This window comes from Dipteris shenzhenensis, chromosome 3 (genome assembly GCF_047967505.1).
Source record: "Dipteris shenzhenensis isolate YYH24624 ecotype China chromosome 3, Dip_SZ_1.0, whole genome shotgun sequence".
Classification (NCBI taxonomy): domain Eukaryota; kingdom Viridiplantae; phylum Streptophyta; class Polypodiopsida; order Gleicheniales; family Dipteridaceae; genus Dipteris; species Dipteris shenzhenensis.
Window position 1 is genome coordinate 33,670,363 of NC_141598.1, and position 19,320 is coordinate 33,689,682.

Genomic DNA, 19,320 nt, shown 5'->3' on the forward strand with positions numbered 1-19,320 from the left:
CCTCCAATATGTTTCTGAAATAGTGGAAATGGATGATGCTCTTATCTTGGAGAGACCTTTTACTGACACAGAACTTGATAATGCATTGTTCCACCTCAGTAAATACAAGTCCCCTGGCTGGGATGGCCTTACGGTGCAATTTTATATTTCCTTTTGGGATGATTTGAAAGAAGTCCTCTTGCAAATGATCAATGTTGCCTGGCAAGAAAATCAGTTGCCACACTCTTGGAAGCATGGCATAGTCAAACTTGTGCCCAAAAAACATCTATGTGACCATATGTCAGATTGGAGGCCTATTACTTTGATGCCTGTAGTTTACAAACTCATTGCCAAAATGATTGTGTATAGGCTTCACGGGATACTGAATGCGGGCCTTCATCCTCATCAGTATGGGTTTGTGCCGCGAAGACAAATCCATGACAATATCTCCAATGCATTGACTGCAATTGAATATGCTAAGTACTCGCATCAAGATGTGCTCATATTGCAGGTAGATATTGCTAAGGCATTTGACACTGTTCAATGGGATTTTATCTCTCAAATCATGACAAAGTTGGGCTTTGGTCCCAAGATAGCAAATGCAGTTTACTGGCTTTATTCTGGCTCTACTTCTCAGTGCATTCTTGGGGGTCATCTATCTCGGTCATGGACATTGGGTAGATCAGTTAGACATGGCTGCCCTCTTAGTGCTCTCTTCTATGCCATTGCGACCCATCCCCTCTTAATATATCTTGATCATCTTACAAACACAGGACAGATGACTGGTCTTAAAATCCCTGGGGCTGCATCTTTTTAGGCACAAGCATATGCTGATGATTCCTTCTTTATGCCACAGAATTCTCCCCGGGAAGTTCACATGCTTATGACCACTCTATCATTGTATGGATTGGCAGCGGGATTGCATGTCAATTTTGACAAATCTAAATTGCTTCCCCTGAAACAATGTGACTGGCATTCTATTCTCTGGCCAGGTCAGGTGGTGCATTCCAAAGATGTAGTCAGGCATTTGGGATATCCTATAGGATGGCATATCACCAGGAAGCAGCAGTTACAATGGATCTTCCAAAGACTTCAACATAAACTGGAATACTGGAAAATTTCTACTTGGCCACTTCATGTCAGGCTCAGAATAGTACAGTCCATTGTAATGTCCTATGTCCAGTTCTTTTTGCCTTTGCTGCATTGGTCCTCCAGAGATATTTCAGCCTTTATGTCTCAAGCTATGGAGATGTTATGGAGGACAAAAACTGTTGTGAAAGCATTGAGACTGATGAAGATGGAAATGGTGTGCTCTCCTAGGATGCATGGTGGACTTAATGTCCTCAATACAAGATATCATGTACTTGCAAGGAAGGCGACTATGCTCCATACTTTTTTCCGCCAACAACAGCCATGGACTTGTATGATAGCATCCATGTGTGTCAACATGAGGACTTATGCTTATGGTCATTGGACTACTGATCATTGGGAGGTTGTCATTGGGAGATTTGTAGGGAAGATACCTGGCTGTCCTTTCTCTACTGCTCTGATACTTGACTGGAAACAAGTACTTTCTAAGGTCAAATGGGCTCCTGATAATTGCTCGGGGACAAACTCAATGAGGAAAGAAAGTATTCATTGGAGTGCCATCTTTGACATTCGACTCGCTTTACGGGAACCTATTCGGGCATACAATCTCATGAAATTGGAAATTAGATACATACATGATGTGGTAGATAATCAGGGCTATGTCTTATCTTTTCCTCAGGCCACTGCTTCCTATGCATTGGGAATGCACCATAGGTCGATATGGAAGAAAATTGCTGATTTGTTACATCCTTTTCTACCTGTTTCTCCTGTGGCTGACACAGACAGGCTTATGGATTGGCAATTGCAACCCTCTGCTACATGCTCTCATCCTGTTCCTCTGACTGCCTTGACCTCCATCAAAGCCTACAGGCTTCTTCGGCCCGCTTCATGGATTCAGCAATATGCTAATACTCTGTGGCATATCAAGAAGCCCCTCTCATGGTGGCGGAAGAATCTCCGGATATTATGGAAGTGTAAAATGCCTTTGAAACAACAACTTTTTCTTTGGAGATGCATGACAAGCACATTGCCAGTGGGAGTCATACTTGCCAAACGTCGCATTGCACCATCCACATGTTTAAGATGTTTAGCTCCTTCAGAGACTGTCCCTCATTTGCTTTGGCACTGCCAGTGTTCTAGGAACCTCCTCGGGAGAATTTCAGATCATCTTCGGCTCCGTTTCCCGAGTCACAGATTTGAGAAACATTTTTGGCTATTTGGCAAATTTATGAGGTCTTTGTCTCAATACTCACTATTTCTCTCTTGGGTGAGATATTGGGCTCTTTGGACAATCTGGAGTGAGCATAATTTGGCATACTTGGGTCGGCAGATTCACAAGTCATATGAATCTTTCCGAGCCTCATTGCGGCAATCCTTATATGATGCCTGCCATGAGGGTGATATAGATGCTTCTTGCATAAAGCTTTTCTTTTTATGTTTCTGATCTTTGGGATACTCTCCATTTTGGAGACTTCCCATCTTGTAAATTTATGAGCATATAAATACACTGCACTGGATATTACTAAAAAAAAAGTGTGTGTAGGTGGTGGTGAGGAGCGATGGCGAGTTCAGCCCCTCCCTCACCCATCCATATACCTTGCCCGCAGCCTGCTACTGCTACTGCGCCTGCATCCGTACCCCATCTGTCAGCCCATGTACATCTTCTGTCTGCACACGTCCCAGACCCGCTGCTGCCCATACCCTCTACGCACAGCCCACCCCCATCCGTACCTTTCTTCCTTTGCCCCTGCGCAGGCCGTACCTGCTGTACGGTTGTCCGTACAAGCTCCCCCCTCCGTACAGGTTCCGTTACCCGTCCTTTTTCCTTCTTCTATACCTGCTCCCATGTCTGTACAACCAGATTCCGTACCAAATTCGTCTTCCCCTCTGTCTGTACAACCTTTTGCTCTTCTCACGCCGAGTCTTATACAGTCTTTTCCTGATGTCTCTTCCTCCCCTCTTCTTGCTGCTCCGACAGATGGCTCTTTCGTTTTCTCTGCTTCAGTCCCCCCTTCTACCTCTGCTCCTCCTGCACGTGTCTTCTTTCGGCGGAAGCGTGGTGGTTTGCCTCCTTCCACCTTGGTTAAATCGGCAAAGTTGGATATTGCGGATGGTCCTTCATCTTCCCTTCAACTGGACCTTCTTCACCACATGTGTTTTTTCTTCTGTCACAGATGTTACTTCATTGGGTTCACAGCTTGTTTGTTCTTTGGACTCTGCCCTTCTGGTTTTCGGTCTTCGACAGGCTCAACAGTTTGGGGTCTGTCTCTACTTTATGGGCAGGGTTTTATCTGCCACCTTGGTTAAATCGGCAAAGTTGGATATTGCGGATGGTCCTTCATCTTCCCTTCAACTGGACCTTCTTCGCCAGATGTGTTTTGCTTCTGTCACAGATGTTACTTCATCGGGTTCACAGCTTGTTTGTTCTTTGGACTCTGCCCTTCTGATTTTCGGTCTTCAACAGGCTCAGCAGTTTGGGGTCTGTCTCTACTTTATGGGCAGGGTTTTATCTGCAGCTCAACTTCGTCATTGGGCTGAAGTTGCAGTGGGTCAAGATTGCCTTTCCTCCTTTGTCTTTCTGGACAAAGGTTTTTATTATGCCCACTGCTCTTCGACTGATGTGGTGGAGCAACTTATCAGTCGTGTTGGTATTCATGGGGCTAGTTTCTTTGCTTATGTAATGCCTTGGGATCCGCTTTTTGATCCGTCTTCCTCTCTTCTGACTCACTATCCAGTCTGGATTACCCGTTGCCTCTGCCTCTTCTTTAGCATCTTCCTACTCTTGCAGCTTTTTTCAGGAGGCCTCTACATGTTCCGAGATAGGAGTTTTTGCAGGCTAATCGCGATGTTCGCCTTTGTATTTTATGGGATATGATGCAGCCCGTGCCCTCTACTCTGGATCTTGATTTGGGATTTGCTCATCCGATGCACTCCTCCTGCTCCTTCTTCAATAGTAAAGTTTACTCTTTCTTCTCGTCCGGTTTCTGCTAAGGCTTTACTGGATAAGCCTTCTTTTACTGCTCCGAAGCATTACTGGAGGAAGGTAGAAAAATCATAGGTTAATCTTTCTCTTGCTCAAGAAGTTCAAGATCTGACTCTCGTTGAGCATCATCAGCCTCCTTCTCCTGTAGATATGGATGTGCCCCTTACAGAGGGGATCATACAAGATGTTGCACATGCTCTTTCTCAGGTTGATCCTTGAAGTGAAGCTGAAATGCCGAGCTTTATCAGATGCAGCTCTTTCGTCAAAGGATACAGATGTTGATCTAGCTCCTTTGCCTCTGATGCCTGTGCCAGAGTCTTCTTCTGTTCGGGATGCAGAAGTGCCTTTTTTATTGGAATCTTTCATCCCATGTTACAACAAGTTTTTGACCCTGTGATTCAGAAATTTCGGGTACCAGCCTATATCAAGAAGAATCACAAGGGCAAAAAACAGCTGGTTTTTATTGATGGTGTGCTTTCATCACTCCATCAGTTTTTACAGAGCAATAATTTAAAGCTGGAGGATGCTGTGTTTGATCCTCCTCCAGCTTGATATGTAACTTTTTACTTGGCTGCCTCATGACTTTTGCTCTGAGGCTTTACTTGTAAAGTTTTTTCTTGTACTTATTGGTGGGTTTTTACCTCTTTTGAGGTTTCCCACACAGAAATATAAGATTTCACTTTTAAAAAAAGTGTGTAAGGCATGGGGTGGGTGGAGAGGAGTTGTTCTTTTCTTTCCTGTAGCAAGAGCCATGAGCATTGGCGCAGTGTCTTCATGGAATTAAAATTCTGAGTGTACTATGCATGTTCTCACTCGTGATTCTGTGGCCAGGAAAAAAACAAACTTTTTTTTTGTGCAAAAAAAAGTGAGCTTCTATTAGAAAAGGACCAAAATACATGAAGTCAAGGTAAAATCCTGTGAACTGTCAAATACATCAAGTAGACATGAGGGCTGGCATAACCAATCTGAAGAGTGGAAGTGCCATGAAGGCCATACAGCTCTGAGCATGAAGGCTGCTCTCTTGGCCAATGCTGTGTGTGAGGAACCTTGGAATCTGCTCCACATGGCCATGAGGATATGTTAACATGCCAAATCACTGCAAGTGACTGAAGGCAAAGGTCTGAGTCCCATCCACGGCCCATCTAGATCTCCAAATCTGCCATGTGGTGAGACTGGCAATAACCTCCGAAGCCGAGTCTATGGGGAAGGGACTGATATGTCTGAATTTGCTCCCTCAAAGAAGATCTGTGGGCCAGATTGTGTGAGCCAAGCTACAGATCCCCAAGTGATGTAAAGGGTGCCTCTCTTCATTCTGTCAAGCAGGTGTGGAGTGCCCTGCCAGATCCTCTTGGCCTCTCTACATTCCCAAATAAAGTGCTAAACAGACTCCAAGGCTGAATAGCATCTCAGGCAAATAACGAACCTATGAAAACGTTTCATACTTCAAACGCATGCTTGACATAGACGTCTGTTTGGAACTATGCTGCCTATTTTGTACAAGACTAGTGAGTAGATTTGGCAACAACACATTCCTCACGTTGTGACTAAGATTAAAGAATGTGCGTTCTAGTCTTGAGTGGCCTCTTACTCAGCTGGAGTCAGCTTCTTAACTTTGAGAAATCACATGACCATGTGAGTGGGGTTTCTGAAAGGTACCCTGCTTTGTATGGATTTTTGGCATAGGGAAAAATGTTTTCACTTTTTATTCTTTAGCATGTAGGCGTGTCATTGATAGGGGAGTTAACAGCAATTGTTTTCAGCTTTCTCATTCAGTTAGGCCTACCTTTTAGCACCTTATCTTTTTTATTGATGACGATACTGAACAGGTTTGGGTGGCCTCTCCGGGGAGGACTAGCTAGATGTTGAATGTGTACATTACACAAGGGCATCTTCATAGAGTATGAGGTCAAATTTTGAACGTTTTAGGATGGCCATTGCTACATTCTATGTGGCTTCTAGTGTATTTGCCTTTGTTCACATCCTACATTATGCTCACAACATGGTACACAGATGTCGGAGATTTGTAAGTCATCTCCCCACTTGTGAGCCCCAAATGAGGAGAACATGAGGGTGCACGAAGAAAGAGTCATAGATGCCACATGGTCATCCACGGGGGCAAAAGTGAATGCACTAGCGGGCCTGTCACATGAGCAGCTTGCTAGCTTCCATGTGGGCAGCAAGGTCTGCATGAAAAGGTGGCAGCCTACGACTGGAGTAGCATCAAGCAGCAGCAGCATTGAATAGAAGAATCACATCAAGGACAGAAAAACGGGCCTGTTTGGAATCTGGAGTGCAATGGCATGTTCGGGAAGTGAAGGAATACCCAGCAGACAGGTACAGGTCTGAGGCGTTGACACATGTCCAGATTGCGCAGCATTTGGAGCACTTCGGGTCTGTGGATCACGTCGGGCCAATCTACAGCCTCAATTGGTTGTTTTTGGACCGTTTCCAATCATATAATAGGCCCATCACTTTGTGCCCCATCTGTTCTACAGTGTCTCCAATTCTGGGCAGCAGAGAGGCTGAGGGACCATCCAGAAGACAAGCAGTATAGCCTGCAAATTACTACAGGGTGAATAGCAGTACACGGCAATTAGGGTTCACTCATCCACACGTCTTCTCGAGGAAGAGAAGTAGCAAGGAGTGCCCATGGAGCAACACAACAAAGCCCATAGAAGCTCTAGAAGAGCAACACAGGCTGAAGTGTTTTGAAGGTGGTAGGACAACAGGTCTACGTCAACAGCGATCCACATCTAGTCAGCACCATGCTAAAAGAGGGTGGCACACTAAGCACATAAGAAGAAGCCTGAGAGAAGAAATACAGCAGATCCGAAGATAAGGCCTTTCATGTTCATGACAAGAGTAAAGGCAAAGGAAAGGGTGAACCACAACACTTGGTGCATGGACCAGCCCAAAAGACATGTACGAGGTGAACAATGATGCGGGGATCCTAGACCTCGAGACAAAGTTGTATAGCATGTACATCGATGAGGGGGACTCAATTCAGGGGCACATCACCAAGATGAAGGTGGTGAGGGATCGACTCCTCGCGGTTGACCAAAAGACAAATTTGCAAAGGATGGCTAGGCTTTTGCTTGGCATGCTCCCCAGGAGCTATGAATGGTTTGTCACAACCATGCTTGCACAGAGCGGTTTCGAGGAGCTAGGGCCTCTCTTCTACAAGAAGAAGCCTAAGAGAAGAAATACAATAGATCCGAAGATAAGGCCTTTCATGTTCACGACAAGAGTAAAGGCAAAGGGAATGGTGAACCTCGCAGCAACAAGCTTGACAATAAAAAGAAGAATGATACACCTGATGATGATGATGATGAATCTTCTTCCAATGGGAGCAAGAAGGAAAATAAATGCTTCTACTACGACTAGCCAGGACACTTTGTGAAGGACAGCCGGAAGAAAAAGGGTGACTAGAAGGAATTGTCGTCCAATCAAGAATCAGAAGAGTCAAAACCGGCAGCAAATGCGGTAATCACTGAGAAGCTTTTCTTGGTAACAACTCCAAGTATTGCTAAGGTAAAGTATGCAAATCTTGGTATTCTGGTTTGTATGTCTGACATTGAAAGACGATCTCGAGAGGAATCAACAACCTTTGTGAAGGTGAAGGACAACAGAGAGAAGAAAAAGGATTCAAGTATGGCTGTCACAAATTCAGCTCCTCATGCACATGATGTGATGCTTCAGCCAACTTAGTGGAAGAAGACTATGCATTTTTTACTTGCATTTTCTGATTTACGGTGGCTGCTCCGAATTACAGCCACATCTGAGGATGACTCTTATGCTTTTCTGACTTGCAATTATGATCCTTCAATGTCAATGAGACATTGAATAAATGGTACTCTGACAATGGTGCCACCAAACATATCACTTCCAAGAAGTGTATGTTTGATTCTCTGCATCCATCACCCGCTGGAAAAAGGGTGTCTTGTGCAAATACACAAATCGTACTTGGGGACATCCCCTCCCTGTTTAGAGTCGGAGCCCGACCGACGGGGGTCAAAGTAGCCCTAGTTAGACACAGAGCTACGACAAAGAGGCGTGCCAAGACTGCACCTTTAGGTGGCTGACAGCACTCTGTTGCCAATTTCATGCCCCCATTGCCTCATCCACCCTGATGTCCTGCTGTTACTGCTGATGATGATGATGATGAGATTGATATATAGTCGACCATCGACATGACTTAGGACTTAGTACTACCATTCTGCATTTTTTGCATTTTGCATTGGTGTGGATGCTTGTTCAGTAGCTCCACTACCACAGCTCGTTTGTACCAGGTTTTTCACAGTCTCACAGACCCATCGGTCTTCCAAAGACTTTGATAAAATTTCTTTCTTTCTTTCTCCCACTATTGCAGAATACAGAGTTATGGAATGCTAGATATGGGCATATGAGTTATGGCAGCTTGACGACTCTTAAAAAAAATTCTATGGTTGATGCTTTGCCTCCCTTGGAGTCACCTCCCCCTCATGCATGTGAAGGGTACCTACTTGGGAAGATGCACAGGTTTCCCTTCAAGAAGGATGGTGCAGTACCAGCTCTTTGGAAATTCCTACTCATTCATAGTGATGTTTGTGGTCCCATAAGGACTCGTGGATTTGGTGGTTATCTCTATTATGTCACCTTTATTGATGACAACTCAAACTACAATTGGGTCTATGGTTTTTTTTTTAAATCAGATGTGTTTAAGCATTTTCGACAGTTTGCGGCAAAGGTTGAGAATGAAATAGGACTCACGGCTCAGATTCCACGCACAGATACAGGGGGGGAGTATATGTCTCATGAATTTGAGGCTTATTTAAAAGAAAAATGTATCACACATCAGTTTACAATGAGGCTTACCCCTCAGCAAAATGGCAACTGAGCGGAAGAATAGAACTCTTATGGAGATGGATACATGCATGCTCACAAGCAATCACAGGTTTTGGCTTGAAGGTCTCATGTGTGCCAACTATGTTTTGAATCGGGCACCAATGTATGGTCAATAAGTAGGTTAGGGGCACTTTTTCCTCATTTTTTCCTCTAACCACAGTTAGGATCCCTAACTACGGTTAGTGGATAGGATAAGGTTTTGTCACTTAGACAAAACCTTCTCCTTTGTATGTTCTTTCTATCCCTTACTCAATACATTGTGTGGCTTTCTCTCCATCTCTTGCTTTCCTTCACCTAGATGCTCCTTTCTTATGCCTAGCACACAAAAATATTTATTGGTTCAATAGAAAGACAATCTACAGCAAGAGTACATTCAGAGAGCATGGAGATCCCATCACTGCTGCGAGGCATTTAACAAAGAGCATTTCCGCCTTCTAAGTGAGGATGGCTTCATTTGCGCATCGAGATACCCACTCTCACACGCAATGAGGTGGCGATGGAGCAGCATGTACTAAGGAGGTGCCCCGAACACAATGAGTGGATGCGGTAGATATGAGATCCTGAGCTCACCTCCTAGGGAAGTCAGAATAGCAATAGATTGGCTACAAGCTCCCATCCTCTTTGGAGTACCCTAATTGCAATGTCACACTGTTAGGTACCTCATGGCTCCCATGAGTCCACCCTACAAAGCCAAGCAAAGGACGACATAGCATGTCTCTGCCACATACCAAAGACACCAAATGATCTGGAGCAAGCTTATTGGTCAGATAGCTCTAGCTGAGTTTGGCACATCTCCCCTACAGCTTGAAACAACATTCATCACATAGCTCTATCAAGTCACGAATTATGGTTCCTTGAACTCAGGCCGACGTAGGCTACCATGCTTGGCCTATCTGATTCCATGACATTAGCAATTGAGGATGATTAGAGGTGTTGGTATGCATATATACACAAATGGTTAGAGGGTCTCGGGCTCCAGATTTACCCCCTTTTAGTACAATATTGAGGCCCCCTCTATTCCACTCACCTACCATGAGGCTAACCAGTTATCAAAGAGGATCTCTTACACCTACACACATTTAGGACCTGGTTAGCCCAAACGAGCTTCCAGTGATGCTCAGTTTTTATAGGACCATTGCTTATGGATACCAAAGGAGGGCTTCATCAACCCGCCAGGCTATACATGGACCCCTCTCCCATTCTTTAAGGATATCAATCTGGCAACTACATGTCTCATCGCACCGACATATAGGGTGATGGCTGAGGGCATAACTAAACGGGGTCGCACCTCCACTCTATGTGATCAACAAGAGATTGAGTTAGAGGAGCACTTTGCCTTCAGATGCCCTATTACTACTAGATTCAAGGTCGTTACCATTGTCTCTTCAAGGATGGATTCAGACCCCTCTCCCGGCTCCTATCTTACTGGATCAAAGATGCTTGGCGATTTTCATTCACAAGGCAGTCCCCAACACAGAGGCCATGTTCTCAGGGCAAACAGACAAGATGTAGAACATGTTCTATGTTTGTGTTCCACTTCTCTTGGGTGTAGACTCCCACTTAGAGGCTCCACCCATTGAACTCATTGTATTTGGCTTTTTTCAGTCTCATCGACCCTTTGGTCTTTCAAAGACTATTAATAAACTCTCTCTCTCTCTCTCTCTCTCTCTCTCTCTCTCTCTCTCTCTCTTTCTCTCTCTCTCTCTCTCTCTCTGGGTTGACGCCGGGCCAGCTCCCATCCTCTCCATGACCTTGGAGAGTTCTCTCCCTATGTATAAATGCCGTTATGATCATAATAATGGGGGTTTTCTTTTGTATTCGTCGTGGGTGTTGACACCCGCTTAGTGGCTCCACCCCTCAGCTCATTGTATTGGTCTCTTTTAGTCTCATAGACCCTTTGGTCTTCCGAAGACTTCTAATAATCTCTCTCTCTCTCTCTCTCAATGGGACCCTATCAGATCCACACACAGCGCGCACTATGCATGATCGACACAAGGCAGGACAATCCATGATAGGAGCTACTTCCGACATATGGAGCCAGTTTTTCCCCTTCATGTTGTTCCTCATCTCGTATCATCCGTAGTTTCTTGAGTCCTCTCTAGTTCCACCCATGGGGGTTGCAGTCTTATATTGATTTCAGTTTTCTTTAGTCTCATAGGCTATTTTTGCCTTCTGCAAATGGTGATGAACCTACCTTTCTTTTTTCTCACAAAGAAATAAAAGGTTACATGTTAAATCAAAACCCTCCGGATGATTACTGACATATCATACATTGTGTGAACATCTTACCTCTACAATAATAGGAGATCGTAAAGAAATAGAAGCTTGAGCCTCCGTTTTGAGAGCATCACCAATTCCAGGCTGCAAATAAGATGCCTCCCTCAAAATATTCCCACAGAATGAAACAATCCGTTGCTCTGCAGCCTTTCTACCCTCCTGCTCCTCCCCATTGCACACACTTCCAGCATCATTAGAATCCTCCTTAGCAAGAGAATGAGGCACATTGCTTGATTCCTTTTGCATGGAAATAGGTCTGAGTTCTCGCAGTGTTTTATTGAGGACTGCCAAGTACATCCTTGTTCCTTCAGTCTCCTGTCTCAACAAATTATGCGGAGGCCTAACAATAACATTGCACACAGTAAATATACTTGTCAAGTTTTGTGGAGGCCTAACAATACCATTCCACACAGTAAATATACTTGTCAAGTTTTGAAGACCTGAGCATACAGAACCAGCATTGAGCATACCTGTCACTAGCAAACTGCTCAATACGTATTTGCAAGTTCTTGTAACTGTTGTATGAAGCAGCAAAATCCACCATGGAACATAGAACATCCATGATAAGGATCTTCTCAGTAGGATGCAGACGTTTCCAGTGTCTTCTCTGTAAACAGTAATGTATTTCCTATAAGTTTCCATATTTTAAATAAAATATTGCCTCCTTCCAACTCATATTGTCTAATCAAGTCTACCTTGAACAACATGAACTTTATAAGGGTAAATTGCCTAGTATTAAACTGTGTGTTTCCTTCTAATTATTCACAATAACACCTTGATCGGGAACAAACTCTCACCGATGATGATAGACACTTCGACATCATTTACAGTATACTACAAAGGAGAAAGAATTGAAGGGACATGTTTGTGGCGCACAATCCTTCTAGACACATCATGAAATCAATATTACATACCTCGTCGTCATATAAGTCTTAGAAAAACTCACCTTTCTACATGTCTAAATCAGTCCATAAGGTAAATAGCAACATAAAGCAAACTTGCTTTCAAAATCTATGATAAATTTCTCAAATTTTATTAAATCTGCACATACTAACATACTTCCTTTGGTAAACTCAGTTTCCCTCAGTTCTCACCATCAACAGAAAAGTCCCAAAATTCTTTCACATGTGCAGTGGGTCACATCAAGATCGATTTTTTATCTGCAGTATATCAGGAAGAGTTGTGCAACAATGCTACATGTAGTGATACTGATTTCACATATTAAACTTGTCCCCTTTTTGAAGTACATGAGCATACTCTGTGATGTTGTTAGAACTGATGTGGATACAATAATTGATTCTTGGAACAATCTGGCCTTTTACTGCACAATTGAGTTGAAATGCAAGTACAGATTCAAAACTAGAGCCAATATAATTATAGAGCATGGTCTAATTTGCTTGAAACAGAAAAGACAAAAATGCCACCGAAACATCGGCATGGTGTGAAACTCGCAGAGCTTCTGAATCTTGTTTGGTTTTGATGCTTGCAGATTTATAACTTCTATTCTCTATTCATACTTTCCATAAAGTAGAAGCTCCCATAGTTTCTACACAAGGAAAGATGAAGATCCAAGGAGCTGTCTAATAAAGGGTTGCAGAATAATGATTACAGAACTGTTACTCCAGTAGAATCATGACAGTAAATTAAAAAGAAAGTGATAGTGAGCTTTTGACCTCTCTGTCTCTCCCTTCCCCTCCATCCCTCTCTCCCACAGCCCGCCCCTTACCTGCCTCTGGCCCTCCTGCTCCCACATCTGCACCACGTAAAAACAAAGGATAACCAATCAATGTTCACAAGACTAATTCTCGATGATGAGGAAATACACAAATAATGTGTCTCTTCTGAAGCCCTCAATGTGAGGCTCTTATGGATAACAAGGGGCACAAAAAATGCCTTCAAATGGCAAGGCTATTAGGTTCTTACTACCAGTCAATACAGAAGGGATACCCTTAGTAGGTATTATGGTGACCTTGCTTGCTTTGTTCTCAGCTGGAAAAACAGCCTACAGAGGTCAAAAACAGATTTCCACTCAAATCCATGATGGGAAAAAACGTGGTTCTATGACGGGTATATTTCTGTCCTTGAATTCCTGCAGCTATGGCTTCTTTGTGAGCCTTACTGTGGATAACCTGAGTCTGCTACAGGTACCTTATATACTTTCAATTTGCTTTCTTTTCTTTGTTTGAAGGTTGAGCTCCATTGACCCACATCCCTATCTGCTATTGCAGGTGTTCGATGCTAATTGTATTACAAATCTTGAACCATGTCACCTTGTTTGTTAGATGTAGCCAATTCCCCATCAAATTTACATAAAAATCCTTAGCTTTTGAAGCTCTGACCAATTGCCACAGCTTCCACAACCTTTCCCCCAACATCCTTGGAGTAAATTAGGCCCTCTCTCCTCTTCTTGCCTTATCTACTCTTCTGGCCTTCTCTTTGGTAAATTTCTGTTAGCTGCAGCTGCTCGTCTCCAGCTGGTAGCCCCTTTTGGGGCCCTTCTGCATATACCAGAAGAGGCCTGGTTTTTCTTTCTTCTCTTTTGTGGCGGTTCAGTTGTTGCTTGCTCAGTTGATGCAGCAGTCCTGGCACCCAGGTTCTTCATTCTGCTAGCCGCCAACGCACACAACTTTCAACAAGTCTTTGTTGCTATGTCTGCTCAGAGGTATTCCTAGGTTTTCCAAGGATGACTATAATGAAACAAAATAGGGGAGGCTCACCAGACTGATGCCCTACCACAACACACAATATATTGCTGCAATGGCTGGAAAGAATGAAAGCATACACCTGGGAATGCAGCAACTCCTGCAAAATGAAACGTATACATAGACAACCCTAATTGAGGAGGTGAGGAGGTGTGGGGGAGAAGCCTTCTAGTGGCTTCTTACAGAAGCCCATGCTTCAGCTCCATCCTATACGGCACACTGACACAGTGTACCCAATCATAATGCGTCAAATACATGCACCAGATGCAATGCTTGCATCTGTTGGCTACCCTAGAGTGTGTGACGGTGTGCATGCAATGCCTGTGTCACACATGGCGAAGCCATCCATATGAGGTAGACCAGAAAGATAGTTCCATGTGGCACTCATCCCCTTCATCCATGTTGGATGTATGTGGGGGCTTGCCACATCCTGTGGCCCCTTAAAATCTCTAAAATCTCTAAATATTGACCATGATATAACACCACGTGTGGCCTGCCTAAGATCTAAGGTCTACACCTACACACTCTTTTTTACCTTTAATTAATCCTTACCCAAAATCACCCCGCTTTTCCAACAAAAGGCATAAGTAAAAGAAGAGAAAAAAGGATGGTCACATCAAGCGTTTCAACTCCAAAATAAATGAAAGTGCAAAGCTACCCAGTCGTCCTCCCCTTTGGACTGAGTTCAAAGGGCATCTGCCAAATAACAAAATGTAAAACCAAAATACCATCCACCTGTAAACACTTGTATAAAAAGCATAACGCATAAGATGGTAAATATACGTAAGGATTGAGTTGTTTATCTGTTGTTCAACTAATATAATATTTATAAGAATTTTTTAAGAACTTTCCAAGTTCATACCACATACATCAGATAATAGCAGAGTCCCAGGTGGGGCAGAGAAAGGCTCGAACCACAAGCAGCAGCATAAAATCTAGGCCAAATATCACTTACTTGAAGGCTGTCGAGAACCTTGAGAAACAACAGCTGTGCGAGGCATTTGCTCCTTACACGTGGTGGAATAACTATTTCTTGTTGTCCAGCTGGAGGATCAAGATCTCCACTATCAGCACTCTGTGTAAAGCATCCCCAATAATCACATGACTTGTTCAAAGGCACTCTTTTTTTTTCTAATGTGATAACTGAGCTGGAAACAAAAATGCAGTCACCTGTTCAAGGAAAGACAGTGCAGGAGGCTCAGTAGGCTCTCCCTTTCCTTCGAAGGTTGAGTTCTTTAATAGGAATACATCCATTACAGTCCGCCCAAAAGACTGACTTTTAAACAAACCTCTACTCGATGCCTTTCCTTCCTCAGAAGCAGTCGCTACAGGCAAAATCAAGGGAGGGGCCAAAATAAATTTCTTCATATGTGAGAAAAATTATCATTTAAAGGAAAAATCTCATCAGCAGGGCACCATTTATATACTCACTATTGAACCAATACTTGAGGGGAATTCACAACGTTGCAACCATGAGATGGCATACCTTCTATCTCACTAGGACTACGCCTTTCTTGCATCCTTGGATCCCAGCGCTCAAACCCCTGAAGCTGTTTTACAGCATCCCTGTTTGTGATACTATCATCTAGTGGCCCAGCAAGTGTGCTTCCCTTCTCATAATTATGAAATCCTTCTGCATCAAGCATCATCCCATCACAGGTACTTTCTGAAGATGCTCGATTGACTTCGTAACTAAAAGTGGAAAGCTCTCTAGAGTAATCAAGGCTATAATTTGCAAAGTTAGTTGAATGAAAAAGCTCGACAGGCTGTGTTGTGTAGCACGCATCTCTGCATTCAACCAAAGTTTTGTAAGGAAGCGAGCAAGAATACCATACTGCTATTCCAACCAAAAAGCAAGAAAAATGTGGGAGTATAAGTCAAACTGCCGCTCAGATCTTACAAAATCACCTCAAACTTTCTAGAATAGTGGCCCAATCCTTCTTATCAAAGTGGTGACCTCCCACATCCATGAGATGTGTGAGAGCCCCTATAGAGATGGAGGTAAACGCTTGGTCTGGTTGTGTTGCACAGTCAAGCAATAAGCTCAACAAGGAAGGCAACATGAAAGAAACTTCCTGTAAATAAACAAGATGAAAATTTAGTCTCAAAATCACTGATGCATTGTGTGCGCGCCGTGACCTAGATGATTGACAGATATCGTTAAACAATATCATCTCTCCACATTCTTGCAGAACAAGGAATGTACAAGACTTAGCAAACTACTCCCAACTAAACCCAAAAAACTTTAAAAAATAAAAGAAATCACCAGACATGTTTGCTTGCCTTGTAGAAGGTACTGAACAGATTACAAAGGAGCTGTAGGGAATGTATACATGTCTCGTGTAGCCAAACATCCACAGAAGCTGAATCTTGCACATTCTTTCCTGCATCTCTGATATAATTCAAAATTGGGAAGAGAACATCATGGAATATGGTCTCCCAAAAGGATGGTGAGAATTTTGAACCCCTTTCTTTCAAAAGATCAAAGAGGACCTCCAAAGCACAGTTCCTAACTTCTGTTCGAGGATCAGATGTAAGTTCGGACAGACCAAGCAACATAGAAAACCAGTAATGTTCCACTAAATCAAAGTTTTCTCCAGCAACCTCAGTCTGAATAGGCTTAAAGGTTCCACCTGGAATAAGGCCCTTACATAACATGAAAAGAAGGCATACAAAGGTTCAATTCTTGTAAACAATTACTCTCTCTCTCTCTCTCTCTCATAGACCCATCGGTCTTCCAAAGACTTTAATAAACTTTCTTTATTTATTTCTCTCATACCAGAAGATGCATGTCAAATTAGGGGAATAATGATGCAGAAAATGTTACAGAAAAAAAATTGCAGTTCTACAAACAAGAAATGGACAGCTACAGAATGCAGAAATACCTTGAGGCAGACATATCAATATTTAATATACATCTGCAAAATCAGAACCAGTCCACGTAATCTCGAGGTAGAAAGGGGCAGGTGGGCAAGCCCTAGGTTCCCCAGAGAAGAAAGGCCCTGCAAAATCTGCCCCATAGGGGAGGTAGAACTCCTAAGATGGACAGCAGGAGGAGAGGGGGAGGAGTGAAGAGGAGAGAGGGAGGGGAGGAGAGAAGGAGGGGGGGAGAGGAGGAGAGGGAAGGGGGGGGGAGGGGGGAGGTACCAGCAGCAGCACCAGGGGGGGGGGGGGGGCGGGAGCAGCAGCGGGGGGGAGCGTAGGCAGCAGCAGGGGGGGGCAGCGCAGGCAGCAGCGGGTGGGGAGCAGTGCAGGCAGCAGCGCCGGGGGGGTAGCGCAGCAGCAGCGCAGGGGGGGGGGGGGTAGCGCAGCAGCAGCACAGGGGGGAAGGGGAGGGGAGGAGAGGGGAAGGGAAGGGGCAGCGGGAAGGGAGGGAGGAGACAGCAAGGAGGGGAGTCGAGGGGAGGGCAGCAGGAGGAGCGGGGAGCAGCAGCAGTGATGTTCATCCTGATTTCATTAGTCAAGTCTTTGAATATGGCATGTCATCTTGTGGCTTACCTCCCTTGCTGCCCTCCCTCTCCCCCCTTCCAGCTCCCCCCTTCTTCAACCTCCCACCTCCTTCAACCTACCCCCTTCTTCTTCTGACTTGCTCTCTCTCCTCTCCCCCTCCTTCCTTCACCCTCTCCCTTTAGGTGTACCCCCATTTTTTGGGGGTCTCTTGGGCATTAGAAAAGCAGACGGAGTTTTTTGTGTGTTTGAGTCGGCCTTCCCCACCTCAATTGACGAATGGGCACCCATTCAGTCAATCCGTTACCGCACACACCGGCCACGAGAACCGTCACATTTTCAAAAGACGAGCTGCAACAGTTGCAAAAGGACTTGGAGCATGAGTGTTCCATGACTCTCTTCGCATGCATCTTTGGTTCACACCCCTCCAAATCACAGGCTAGAGATTGGATGCTTGCGGCGCTTCCCCAGGAGCTCGCCCCCCATCTTAAGGATGTTCGTTTGTTGAGACGAGGTTTCTTTCAGGTGTGCCTAGATTCCCCGGATGTCACGAGAGACTTGCTACAGGTTGGGTTTCTATTTCTAGGCTACAGTCTCCCCTCAGTTTATCACCGGCTTCTTTCAGTTATTGGAGAGAGGTTTGGTGTGGTAGCAGAGATCCCCCCTCTTCTTGGCGAGCCCTCTTCGGCTGCTGAGGCGGTCAGGATGGATGGGGTACCCAAGGTTAGGGTCATTGTCTAGGACCCTAATATTTCAGATGACCACATCATGCTACAGCGACTTGATGGGTCATTCTTCCGCCAGAGATTTGAAGTTGCAGGGGCAGGACTAGTGCAAGATTTGCAGATCCTCGGGGCACTTCGCCAGAGATTGCCCAAAGAAGAAAAAGAGACCCAGAAAGCAACCAGCTCGTACTAGCTTACGATAGAAAGCAGGAGCAAGACCTACCGCTCCATAGGCACCGCTTCAGACACGAGCTCCCCCTCCTCCTAGGATTGCTCGAGTCCCTCTTGCACCCCGCACCACCTCTGGCCCACGGTGGGTTAGGCCCTCTACTTTAGATCATACTTCCACCGCTTCGGAGGCATCCCCCTTGAAGCCTCGAGAGGCTAACGCCTTGGAGCCTAGTGTTCAGGAGCCTTCTTCCACTCCACCCCAGGATCAGGCTGTACCTCCCTCAGCAGCCCAGGTTGTTGGCACCTCGTCCGCAGCACTTCTTGATCAGGACCTAGTATTGGTGCCTCCTTCCATGGATAGAGGGAAGGGGGTCTTACATTCTCTCCCTGCTTCGGTAGGAATCCTTCGGACCCCCTTCCCAAGACTGGCTCAATGGAACTCCTTTTCCACTCTCGAGGACCTCTCTGACCTCCCAGATGATGATTTTGTACCTTCCACTTTTGGAGAGCCAATTATCGGCATCCCTATGGAGAGATCTTTCTCTCTCTCACCTGTGGACTTTCCTCCCCTTGGACCTCGTGTGTATGGTAGGAGGTCAGCTCCGGTGGAGGGTTCTTTTTTCGCCACCAAGTCAGGTAAGGTATTCCAACCCACTTCCTCCCGCCGATGAGGATAGCCAGTTGGAATATACAGGGATTGGGCGGCATCCATCATCGCCGTCGCAGACAACTGATCAGGAATCAGCTCCATCCAGGTGTGTCAGGTGGTTCCTTAGATATTCTTTCTCTTCAGGAACACAAACTGGATGCCAGCGATTGCTCCAAGTCAGGTAAGCTGCTTTCATGCCAAACTTTTTGGCCTCCTGCCTTGGAAACCAGAGTTCTTGTTCAAGTTCAGTGGCAGAGATGTTTGGTCAGATGATGCATTTCATATTCAGTCTCAGTCACTTTTGTTTTCGTGGTCGAACCGTAGGGTACAGATGCCTATCCATGCTCGGATTGACATATTCTATGTGGATGACTAGGCTCTTGATAGAGGGGGGACAGTTTGCATTGCACCTGG

At 44.8% G+C, this 19,320-nt stretch overlaps 1 protein-coding gene across 2 annotated transcripts in view; it reads right to left on the reverse strand.

Annotated features, from left to right (window-relative positions):
• Positions 1-19,320, reverse strand: part of LOC147903688 (brefeldin A-inhibited guanine nucleotide-exchange protein 5-like) — a 151,371-nt gene that overhangs the window by 17,777 nt on the left and 114,274 nt on the right. Inside the window, exons 25-31 of one of the 2 annotated variants that reach the window (XM_087400580.1) lie at positions 16,198-16,560; positions 15,823-15,989; positions 15,401-15,702; positions 15,085-15,239; positions 14,870-14,989; positions 11,683-11,819; positions 11,225-11,552 (exon numbers count right to left, since the gene is read on the reverse strand). In XM_087400580.1, coding sequence (XP_087256706.1) covers positions 11,225-11,552; positions 11,683-11,819; positions 14,870-14,989; positions 15,085-15,239; positions 15,401-15,702; positions 15,823-15,989; positions 16,198-16,560 — 1,572 coding nt within the window. Of the gene's footprint in view, positions 1-11,224; positions 11,553-11,682; positions 11,820-14,869; positions 15,240-15,400; positions 15,703-15,822; positions 15,990-16,197; positions 16,561-19,320 lie in introns of both variants that reach the window. The other variant, XM_087400588.1, reaches the window with a different exon arrangement.